This window comes from Thermobia domestica, chromosome 15 (genome assembly GCF_964235325.1).
Source record: "Thermobia domestica chromosome 15, izTheDome1.hap1.1, whole genome shotgun sequence".
Classification (NCBI taxonomy): Eukaryota; Metazoa; Arthropoda; class Insecta; order Zygentoma; family Lepismatidae; genus Thermobia; species Thermobia domestica.
The window spans coordinates 165,623,980-165,636,465 of NC_137468.1; the positions used below are offsets into that span (position 1 = coordinate 165,623,980).

General features: G+C 33.6%; 1 protein-coding gene across 1 annotated transcript in view; it reads right to left on the bottom strand.

Moving 5' to 3' along the window:
* Window positions 1–12,486, bottom strand: part of LOC145671341 (protein scarlet-like) — a 138,011-nt gene that overhangs the window by 51,053 nt on the left and 74,472 nt on the right. The window contains exon 10 of the mRNA XM_081740363.1: window positions 442–473. Coding sequence (XP_081596489.1) covers window positions 442–473 — 32 coding nt within the window. The remainder of the gene's footprint in view (window positions 1–441; window positions 474–12,486) is intronic.

The following is a 12,486-nucleotide window of genomic DNA, read 5'->3' on the forward strand; positions in this document are numbered from 1 at the left end:
CAGAATGTATCGTAACCTGATATCGGAAGTTGTTATGTCTTCCTTAACCTAAAAGGCATAATCATGGGACGTTAAATTAAAGATTTCATTTCATTTCGGAAGTTGTTAGGAAGTTTCGATTAACCATCTTTAGAGTATTTCTCCCTTTCTTCAACAGTCTGATAGCCCCTACTTCCGTTATAAAATCCCCATGTACTCTGCATATAAATACAATTTAATCCAAATACCTAAGTATAAGATTAGAAAAATTTGTAGCTACATTAAAATTTTATTAAAAAATTGTGTTCCATCGTTAGTGATGGAAAATACTGTAAATAGCCTCTTTATTAAAAGCTTTCTAAAATAAATATTCTTCCCACTGACGTCTTTTATTTCTACTATTGGTTACACAAACATATTTAAAACAAAATAATGAAATATATGTCGTATGGATGTACTTACATGGAAGTTTGTGCCTTGAACTTTTTATTTACCTGAAAAAAAATATGTGAAGTTGAGAATAAAAACTTACAGATCTTGCATTTCATCTTGTGATTTTAGATTAACTATTCATTCTACATTCAAATCATAGAATATAAACCATGCTTGATTACTCGAGACGTTCTCCATTAGATTGGTAGAAACAATTTTAACAATCGAAGAAAGTTTCGAGTAATTAAGCTTGACTTCTTTTCAATTTTTTATTTACTATGTTCAGTTACTAATAACTTATATGTTACATATCATTATCTTGTGTAGAAAATTCCGACAAAAATATTTTGTTCTGTTTAAATCAGGTAAGTACAAGTTGAAAAAGGGGTGGGCCAATGACACAGGATTTACTGGCGTCGAGGGCCGTATGAGACAATGTATAACATTTTCACAACAATCGAATGGCCGTATTTAATGAAGAATCTCGTTTATCGTACACTAACATCACATGAACACAAAAATTGTTATAACGATAATCAAAATATTTATTTATTAAAGAAAAGCAGAAAAATCGATTTATTTATCATTTTAGTGCGAAATTTGATTATTCATATTCTGAGCTAGTCTCACAGTGTTCCGTCGTACACTGGATATTCCAACGCGGATGGTATTTTCCAAAGTGGACATCATTTATAAAGGAAATATTTTCAATTCAGTTTAAGATTATGTAAGAAGTATATTTTCAATTAGGGATCAGGCGGGCCGGATGAAAGGGTTCATTGGGCCGGGCCTGCCCCAAGGGGCGGCTGTTGCTGGTTGGGTTAAATTGACCTTATTTTTTTTTTACTTATTTATTTAGAAACAAGGCAGTACTCCACTTTATTTTTTAAATAGCAATTAGGATATCTAAACACGTCGTTTAAAAGATATAAAAGATACATAAACAATACTGACCAAAATGCTAAATATATATTAATAACATTTGTGGAACGTTTCGGCAAGGTACCATCATCTTCATCAGACACGTTGTGAAAATTCAACCCAAGAAAAATTAAATTAAATATGCCAAATATTTTACCATTCGACAAATACTCGAAAAGAAGTGGGAATACAATACCCCGGTACATCAACTATTTATTGATTTTACAAAGGTTTACGACTCGGTTAGGAGAGAAACATTATACAACGTTCTTATAGAATTTGGAATACCGAGAAAGCTAATTAGATTAATTAAGATATGTTTCAATGAATCCCAAATTAAAGTCCGGATAGGAAAATTTTTTTTCCACGAGCTTTCACGTCGAAAATGGCCTGAAACAAGGAGGTGCGTTGTCGCCATTATTATTCCACTTTGTCCTGGAATACGCTATAAGAAAAATCAAAGATAGCAACCAGGGTCTAGAGTTGTACGGTATTCACCAGGTTATGGCATATGCTGATGATGTAAATTTAATAGGGGATAACAAGAGAACAATAGAAAGAAAAGCAGAGATCTTATTAAACGCTTGCAGAGAATTGGGTTTAGAAGTAAATGCAGAGAAAACTAAATACATGGAAGTACGTCGGGACCATAATACAGCAAATTATAGATGCGTTAAATAATACTTTTGATAGCGTGAATACTTTCAAATATCTAGGATCAATATTAACAGACGAAAATCATATTCACGAAGAAATTGAGTGTCGACTAAAGGCAGGGAATTCATGTCACTATTCAGTTCAAAATCTCTTGTCGTCGTGAATTCTGTCGAGGAATTTGAAGCGTAAAATATATAAAAGGATAATCATGCCTGTTGTTCTATATGGTTGCGAAACATGGTCGCTTACTCTGAAAGAAGAACATAGACTGAAAATATTTGAGAACAAGATCCTGAGACGAATATTCGGACCCAAGAGGAACAGAAATAGAGAATGGCTGAAACTTCATAACGAGGAACTACATAATTTATACGATTTACCAAACATTGTTAGAAAAATCTGTGAAATCTGTGAGTTTTACGTCCCACGGTTATGCCGGTTAGGCTAAAGGAGACGGTGATGATGAGAGATGAGTGAAATGGTGGAATGAAGAAAGTGGGAGGAAACGGGAGAACCCCGAGAAAACCCACGAGCACGGTGTTTGTCCACCACAAAGTTCACTTGGCGGGGGCTGGGATCGAACCCGGGACCCCAAGCACCAGAGGTGAACGCTCTACCACTGAGCCACCGCGCCCCCCAAACAAACATTGTTAGAGTCATCAAGTCTAGGAGGCTTAGGTGGGCAGGTCATGTAGCTAGGATAGAAGAAAGTAGAAACGCTTTCAAAGTCTTGACTATAAAACCAATCGGAAAACGACCATTAGGAAGACGTAGATGTAGATGGGAGGACAATATTAAGATGGATCTCGAAGGCATAGGAATACAAAGTAGAAACTGGATCCAGTTGGCTAAGGAGAGAAGTCAGTGGAGAGTTTTTGTGAACGCGACATTGAACCTCCGAGTTCCATAAGCCATAGAGTCAGTTAGTTAGTTATGTGTGCAAATAATTATTGAAAGTACGTAACTTTATTTTGTACGTTACTTTTATATAGTGTCATTCCTGGTTTTACTCCTTTTATCTCCTTTCCGTTTTAACACCTATAAGTACACATCGGTCAATTTGACCGATGGGCATACTTTCGTTCTGATATTGGCAACACCGGTCGATTTTGGCGCTCATCGTTCACAATACCTTCCTCTCTCCCCCGCCCCTATCACCAAGGAAAATATCGCAAAACAATACTGCTCCCCAGGTTGCATGCGTGTCTGATGATCGATTCCAGGAAAGGAAAACATGTGAGAAGTCCTCACTAGGAAGTGATGGAAAATACATCAAGAAAGCACAAATGCATCAAGTCCAACCTCGCAATATGTGGATAATGTCAAAGAGAGTGTGTACAGACTGTGCTGAAGAATCTGTATGAGTGTAAGCAAAAAATTGAGGAATTTGTAAACTTTACCTTACACCAATATATAAAATGCCAATGTTTGATAATTTTCAATAACAGCAAGTTTTTGTTTTTGTAAAAGTTTCAAAATCGTAATTTATTTATTATCAGTCATGTCTAATAACCTTAGTTTGTTAATTTAAATGTCCTCTAATCTTTTTATTGCTTTATGAAGTTTCTAAATAGTAAAATAGGTAAAAAAAAAAAACATTAAAAATGCATACACAGTCAAAATGACCGCATGTGTACCTTTACGTTATAATGAACATGTGTTCTTATAGGTATTAATCCTTTTTACCTTGCCACTGAGGAAGGAATCAGCTGAGTGTTCTGAAACGTCAAAATCTTTAAATTTTTCAAGGGAGGATTCATTGGTAAGTAGACAATTTTTTGTTAATACGTAACAACCACTTCATTCAAAATTTACACTTCACAACAAAACGGGTCTGCAAATAATTACGGAAAATGTGCAACAAGCACATAGTTAAAAATTGAGTTTTGCACAGATAGATGTAAGAATTGAAGGAAAAACTTTACTGGGTCTGGGAAGAGTGGGTGTGATGTCCTTGCACTTTCTGCTTAAATTTAAGTTATTCTTGAATGAATCATCCATAACATGTCTGATGAAGGTGATGGTATATTGTCGAAACAGTTGTACAAATGTTATTAATATGTATTTAGTGCTTTGATCAGCTTTGTTTTTATTAATATTGTCAAATATTTCCAGTTTTCATGAATAAAAAAAAAAAAACTTTCCAAAAGTGTCCATTTGTCTAAATTAGATTATATGATTTCTTGAGATGTATACATTCAAATTCGGAAAAATTAATATTGTCAGAAAGATGCTCGAAAGGTTTTTCAAATGATATATCAAATAAACTGTTAAGTCGTCTATTTCTCATCTACACATACGGTCCTTATCATTATCTCTTTCTACGTTTTGTGTGTCTCCACCATACACTATCATCAAGCCTCTAACGTTATATCACGTAGCGCGTTACAGATGTCGACTGTCTTCGTTCTTGAATTGGTACCCTACTCTTTGTAAAACGGCACCACAAGATAGTTCCGCGCGACAGCGTATGTAACAAAGGTCAGCACGATATGGACGACGATGAATTACTTACATCAAGCACAAATAACTCATTTACTTACATTGCGCACAAATAACAAATTTACGATGCTGGCCAATCGTATATTATCAATAATAGATTAAATATAAAATCTAAAACACACATAAATTCGAGTAAGAGCATATGTGACTGCTCCTGAACTCCTTATACCGTGGCGTCAAGAGTCTCTTCATTCACACGGATATTTCGGCAACAAAGTAAGTATTTATTTAAGGAACCAATCAGGTACAGCTTACAGATGACGAGAAGAACCCTAGCAGAAGTAGTGTGACGTAGGTATGGGCTCTCCCACTCTCCAAATGACACCACGGAATAACATACATATAAGTTTACCCGGAGTAGCAGACGACATTTAAGTATAGACAACACCTCAAAATCCGAAAATGGACTTGACCGTGTCGTTGACCTTTCCCCGCTTCCCCTGTTTTGGGGTTCTTCTCGTCATCTGTGAGCTTTAAGTATATAGGTTTGTAAGCGTATCTTATAGAGTAGTTGGTATGTTAAAATATTCCATTCTTTTTATGTTCTAATCCCTTACTTTCTTTTCAAGTCATGGTCCCTTCAGTTTTCCTATCAGATGTTTGTCAAACTGCGTGAACATGTGGGTTTCTCTTCAACGTATCAGGTGAGTAACTATTTTTTCTTTCTCATTTTTCTTTTATTATTTCCTTCGTGGCGTCATTTCGGAGTTTGAATTTTTATAGAAGAACTTTGGCTAAGGATATTTAATTTGAAGTACTTACCAACTACCTCTATAAAAACTGTTGCGGAAGTACCGCAGGACTCTTAAAACTTGGATATTTGGATGGAGCACATACTAGTTCCTAAGTGAAGTCTTCATCTGAGCTACGGTAAGTCCCATAGTTTTGGAGCTATGAACCTTTAAAGCTCATTTTCGCATGTTTACGGCAGCCTATAACTCCGAAAGGAATCATTTGTGTACCCAGGTTTGTTTGTCGTTTTGTCTTATCTTCGTGTTAGGAATCACTCCCAAATTTTGTCGCTGTTGTTTTGAAACACCCTATATATATTTTGTTTCAAAAACGATCTATTAGTTAAATTAATATTTTTCGTCTGACACTACACTTTCTTTCCCTTTTTACAGATAATTAATCCATCGTATTTCAACAGTAAGTATATCTGTTGCGTATTTTTAATTTAAACTATTCATTGCTATGAAAATATCGTCTAGACTTCATAATATTGTCGATCTACAAGAAATAGGCTATATTGAATAACAATTGTGACGGACTATTTCGATTAACGTTTCAGTTTCGAAGTTTCAGGAGTTTAATGGACATTCTAATACCTGTTCACATTGTTTGCGTGACAACACAGTTTCAGGGCAGAATATTTCCCGAAAGAGTAATTTCGTAGCATGTAGACATAATTATTTCGACTAATCCATCAAGCAGCATTGTTCGTCCTTAACTTTCTTATACAGGGTGTCTTCTGATACTGGAAATTTTTTATCGATAATAAAAATACTAGAAATTATTGTGTAATACTGGAGAAATGTAAAAATTTCCTTTGAGATTCTTGAAGATGGCAGCAATATCATCTAGGTGTAAGTGATGATAGAGTTAACTGATCGACCACTGAAAAACTAGCTAGTTCGTGAAAGGAAATGGATAGTGTTTATAATATGACCTTTATTAATTTTGGCATCAATTAATAAAGTCCTGAGAATGGCGTTAAGAGGTTCTCTCAGAGACACTTTCTTCAGTGCTCTCGGACTTTCCTGTTTGGGTCAGTACCATTTCTTTATTCGTGTTGACTGCCTTTTTGACTTGACTACACGTTTCAGATAATGCTTTAATATCATTCAAGTATTTCAAATTACTTATTCTACAATGAACAATTGTTAGCTCATGCTTGTAGTCAATATAATCACTCTCTTTCCCTCTTTCTTTACAGAAGCACTAAGCTTTCTTTCAATCTTCTTACATGTTAAAATAATATGTCCTTAATTTTAGTTACTGAGCGCATGGAACATACTTTCTTTCATAAGAAATAACGTACATAAAGCTCTACAATTAATCCTCCAATCCTGTACGAAATCTTCTGTTAAAAAAAGAAAAAAGAAAAAGAAAAAATATTAAGTGGTGCGGTTGAAATGTCCAGTTTTTATGCGGTGGAAAACCACCCTCTGTAAAACAAAATGGATGGACTGAGACCACTTTATACCACATTACAAACTACGTACATGACCAGGAAACAGGTTGGAGTGCCCAGTCAGTCAGGAGACAGTGTTGTTGAACAAGATCATGTGAAAATATATCATGAAGAACAGAATTGCTAATCATTTTCCTTTACGAGTTCAAATTGGGACATTCTGTACATTACCCACGAAACAGAGGGAGGAAGAAGTAGGAGGAGGAAGTGGAGAAAAGGAAAAGCCAAAGAACAGAGAAGTAGTGTGAAGCATTCAGTAGGTGAACATTAGAAGGTCTGTCTTTCCCTCATATCTGATGAAGTATTTAGCGAAAGTACTTATAGTGTACTCTTTTAGTGTGTGTGTGTGATTATGTTTTCACTATTTTCTGGTAAATAAACTATTTTATGTATAAGGTAATTAAATATTTTGAACATAATACAATTGAAGGTTTAGAATTCAACGTTAGTACCATATAAGAGTACAATTATAATATTTCACAGTTTAAAACATAGTCATATAAAGTAAAACACTAAAATAGTCCCTTAGATAGTCTAATAATAATAATGTATAAATATAAATATAAATATTCATAAAAGAAATTAATGTATGAATTGTTGTTATACCAGGAAAAACATTATAGAAGTGCTAAAAACCTGACACAACGCTAATTTCTAAGAGCATTGTCTTCTGTTATTAAACATAGTAAGTAAGGTGCTTAATACAGAGCTCTTCGTACCGTTCTTACATAATTAACTTGTTTTCCTCACTTTGTGAGTTAGTACTCTGTATGAGATATTATTTACAATATCTCATCATATCTCGCTTCTTTAATAATAATAATAATAATAATAATAATAATAATAATAATAATAATAATAATAATAATAATAATAATAATAATACTTATTTTGCAACAAATAGCATACACAGCCACAAGTACGCCCAGGCATCAGGTACATGGCACATGTAACCATACATATACAATAGTCTTAAAATATATCTGACAGCACGCAAATCGTAAAATATCAACATACAAAGAATTAAAAGAGGATTACATTCTGAGATAAAATCTGCCATATAAATAAAAACTCATAACTAAGATAAAATGAAAACATGGAGTACCCGAAAAATACTTAACCCTAGAACAAAAAGAAAAGATGAAAGGAACTAAAAGAAGATATAGATAGTTAAATTTAAGAACTAAGAACATTTACAAAGAAAAACTCTCAAATGACACCGTACTAAACTAAATGAATAATATAAATGTCCTTTAGAAATTTAGTAAGTTCTTTAAAAAATTTAGTTTGGAAAATATCTAGAATAGAATAAAATTTATTTGCAATATCAATGGTTTTATAAATAGAAGATTTCAGAGACAAGCTCTTGAGACAAAAGAAAAAAAATCTTGTGTTACAGTAAGGAGATATTATGGAGACTAAATCATCAATAAAGAAACCTCCATGAAGAATCTATATATAAAAATTCTAGGTTTATATGTTTGTCTCCAAAGAAAAGTTTATATGTTCCCTAGAAGCAGAGAAAACTTGCAAACTGCTTGCTGTAAATTTGCATTGCAACGCGGCAGGCTTGTATCCGGCTTAATTGGAAAGCGTGCAAACATGCCGCAGGCTGGATTCCAGTAACGAAGTTACATGGGGGCAACCTTGCATGCAGTGTTCCATTAAAACCTGACGCAAGTGTTTTACGCTGGCAGCAAGTCAATAGAAAATGAATGACCAGTGATGCTATGACGCTCTGCGAAGGGTCTCAAGCATTGCTTATAAGTACAATAAAAGGCAGATTGTATGAAAGCACGCGTTGACAGGGCAAGCGTAGAAAGCCAAAAATCAAGAACACGCCAACTAGCCGAAAGCTTTCTTGCTACTTGGATTTGTCTCCAATCCTTTCGACAGTGAGATCTGGAAAGCCACAAGTGCTAGAAACGTACCATTTTCACTGGTCGATTCCAAATTTTGTATAAATTGTCCAATTCTAATTGAATATTTAAAAAACATGGCCGTTATTTCTTTATTACATTTTTAAAGATACATTGGAAGTTTTGAAATTTTAAAAAGTAAATAATAATATCCTACGAGTTATACATTCCAACACCATACGTTTGTATACAGGAGTTGTATATCTCTCAAGTGTTTGTTTCATGGCCAAATTGAAAAGCGAAGGATAACTATTTCTCCAGTCTAAGATGAATCTTTTTTGTTTGGAGTGTTTTGCCCAATGAACACCATACATCACTGACATTATAATTAATTATGTGTGTAATATGTTTGCTTATTATATACTGCATGCAAGAAGAAATAAACACTGATCATACATGAATTATAAACTACAACCAGAAGTAGGTTCGAATCTTGCAAACTGTCTGAAATATTGAAAAAATAATTAAAAAAAAACTCCCCTTTATGGTGCCGATTGCCGATTTTTATCAACACGTCTTTCATTTGTGTCTATACAGGAACATGTACAGATGTGAATGAATGACAAGGAGATTCAATTCGCAGTTTCAATTAGAATTATGAAAAAAATTCAGATCGAAAATATAACTCCTATCGGTTAAAGACAAAAGATACAGTTCTTTATATCGTACAAAATATATATTTAACATCTTTGAACTTCCATCGTAACTAGCCAAGGAAGTTACTCTGAATAGACTTGATAGTATTTACAAAATGTTTGGCTTCATTTTCCAAATCATCGTGACATATTCCAAATGATAACGCACATTACAGATGTAGAGAATTTTGAAAGTATTAATACTCGAAAAATTACGTCAAAGCCATTTTATCGTTGCTGAAGTTTTTTCTGGCTTGAGATGTGATTACCTGTAAATGTGTTCGAAATAATAATTTATTGTCTGACATTGTTCCTAGATCTTTAACGTAAGTTCCAAATTCACTTCCCTGATTACCTATTAGATATTTATAAGATAAAAGCTCGGTTTTCCTGGAAAAAGTTATACCTTGAGTTTTGGCAATACCCAAGGGCAATAATAATAATAATAATAATAATAATAATAATAATAATAATAATAATAATAATAATAATAATAATAATAATAATAATAATAATAATAACAACCGTTCACAGCAATTGCAGGACAACAATTACTTAAAACTCCAGATATTGTTTGCTAATCTAGATCCAATAATGTAAAGTTGTCATAACGAAATAACGAGTTGAGTTGAATTGATTTTGAGTAACGTCCCTTTCAGCAGCGAGGTTATATAAGAGAGGACCTACATATTAACGTGGAATTCGAAACACATTAGCTCCCGCCAGGAATCGAACCGGGGTCTTCCAAACGAAATAACGAAATATAGTCCATAATAAAAGGTTTTCGGTTTAAAACTAGTGTTCTCACGTATAAAACTCTAAAAACATTTCAAATGATCATTATATATATATATATATATATATATATATAAAATGAAACCTACCTTAATAGACAGCTGTCAATACCGAACACCTCCATAATACGGACAAACATTTTTTGTCCCGACAAAATTATACGGCATGTATTATGGGAGAGAACACTTCTATTTACGGACAGGTACAGTCTTCTCTTATTCCAAACGTTTTAGAAACCTCTTCATAACGGACATAAATTATTCTCAGCTCTAATGTATTTAGTACAATACTCTCTGATTTGAAATCGAATCTTCAATTAATTCCTTCAACTGATCCGGCAGTTACAAATTTCGATCAAAACCTAAATCTGTAGGATTACACGGCAGGCTATTATAGTCTTTTCCCAAAGAAATGCATAATCGTCGCTAATGGTTTGTTTATCTATATTTTCAGTATTTAATATTGATGTTGCATGATCTTCTTGAGCTATTTTTATTTTTAAGAAATTTAAGGGACTTTTATGGAGTTATGATTTGTACTTTAGAAGAAAATCATCACAAGCATTATATTTTACAGTACATGCCCATATAAATACATTTCCAAGCGGTTCTTTTGTTTCTTTACAGAGGGAGTTAGCTTCTCATTCCCCTGTAATGCAAATACTGGGTACAATATTTCAATATTAGCCTATAATAACATTTACAACTAATGTATCTGCTGTGTGCTGTATACAATTACCACAGGAGTTTTGACTAATTTAAATTTGTGTAATCTCTTAGTAATTTACAAATAACCGTACATCATCAGTGTCTGTTATTCAAAGGTTTTATCCGTTCTTATTGTTTGTGCTTATTCAAGTTTTTCTTGTTCCTAACATGATATGTCTCACCTCTTCTCAAATTATATGTTTTCTGTCTTAGTTTCTCTGAGTTGAAAACTGCCCAAAGCCTCCAAGCTTTGTTTGGAATATAACGTCCTTTCCAATGCCGAGGCTAGATGAGACAATTCTGAGATGGGATTCAATCCTATTGTAATTTTTTTTTTTAAAGTTTATGTTCCTCAGCTTAGACAGTCATTCTTCCCCTATGATGTAACCTTACAGTAGGGTGACCAGATTCTGACAATCGAAAAGTAGGACACAAGTATAATAGTATATGATAGTTCACTGCATCGGCAATACGCATGTCCTTATTTAATTTAACGTTAACCTTAAGTTTATCATTCATTTTTGTTAAAAGGAAAGAACTGAACAAAAGTAATCCAGGAATTCAACACAACTTTAAATGCTTTGATGAATGACAAAGTGTTTTATTTTTATGGACGTACAGTGAAACTTCGTGTTAGGGTAAAGTTTTTTTTTTTTTTTTTTCGATTTTCGGAGTGTGGTATTATTTTAAGGAATGAAAGAAAAATTAAACCGGCACGAGAGAACTTCTACTTAACTTGGTTAGCATCACTGTCATAAGTTGAAAAAGAAACCTTTCCTACCTTACCGGTATCTCAACAAGCCCTTCTCAGTATTGCAAAACAATGGTAAGTTGATTGTTCTCCTTTCCTAATTTTTTGAAGAATGTTAAAAACACAGCGGTTCATCATTCAGGAAAAGAGTGTCTGTGATTCAAAATGTTGTGAATAAAGAATGAAACATTAAAATATTGCAAATAAGTTAACCAGGACATTTGGCAGGACATTTTAAAAAAGAAAGATATTTCTCGATTTTCTAGGCGTCTTCGCAACACGCAAGACACCTTTTTGAAAAACAGTACTATACTGCGAAAATAAGTACGTCTGGTCACCCTATCTTACAGGAGAAAGTTATATGGGGTATGATAAATGATTCATGACCGATAATGCCAATATCAATCGGTGTCTTTCAATATTGCAGCCTACTCACCGTATTTGATTTGTTCAGTGCACACATTCTTCTGAGATTTGACATAAACTTAGTTGTCATTAAAACACTATGCAATGGAATACATGCATGATATTGTAAGTTTTAGATTAGTTTAGTTTCATGTTTGTCACGCATACAGTGGGATATCGAAAAAGGGGGAGGGGATTGTAACCTTTCCCTTTGAGATTTTTCATTATTATGGAAGTGGATGAAATTTGTTTTCTTCAATCTTGGAACTGCAATAATCTATGTGCGTACGTGTGGACGAGGTTAATTTATACTATAGTGATACATCACTTCCAAATGTTTAGAAGATGTGAATGAGTAGAGTACTTATCCAAGGAAAGCATGTAGTCGAAGGTTTTTTATTTGTTTTATAAATTTAATTTAACATAGTCGTATGTCATTTCTAGCGATTTTAGTATTCATTTAATCATGGAAGCCTAGCAGCAGCTTGAAGAAAATGTATAAACGATTACTTGAGGCGCTTGCGTGTGGGGAGACTGGTTGAGACCCCCCATCATAGTACATACATTTCCTAGGTTTCGCAGTGAGAGG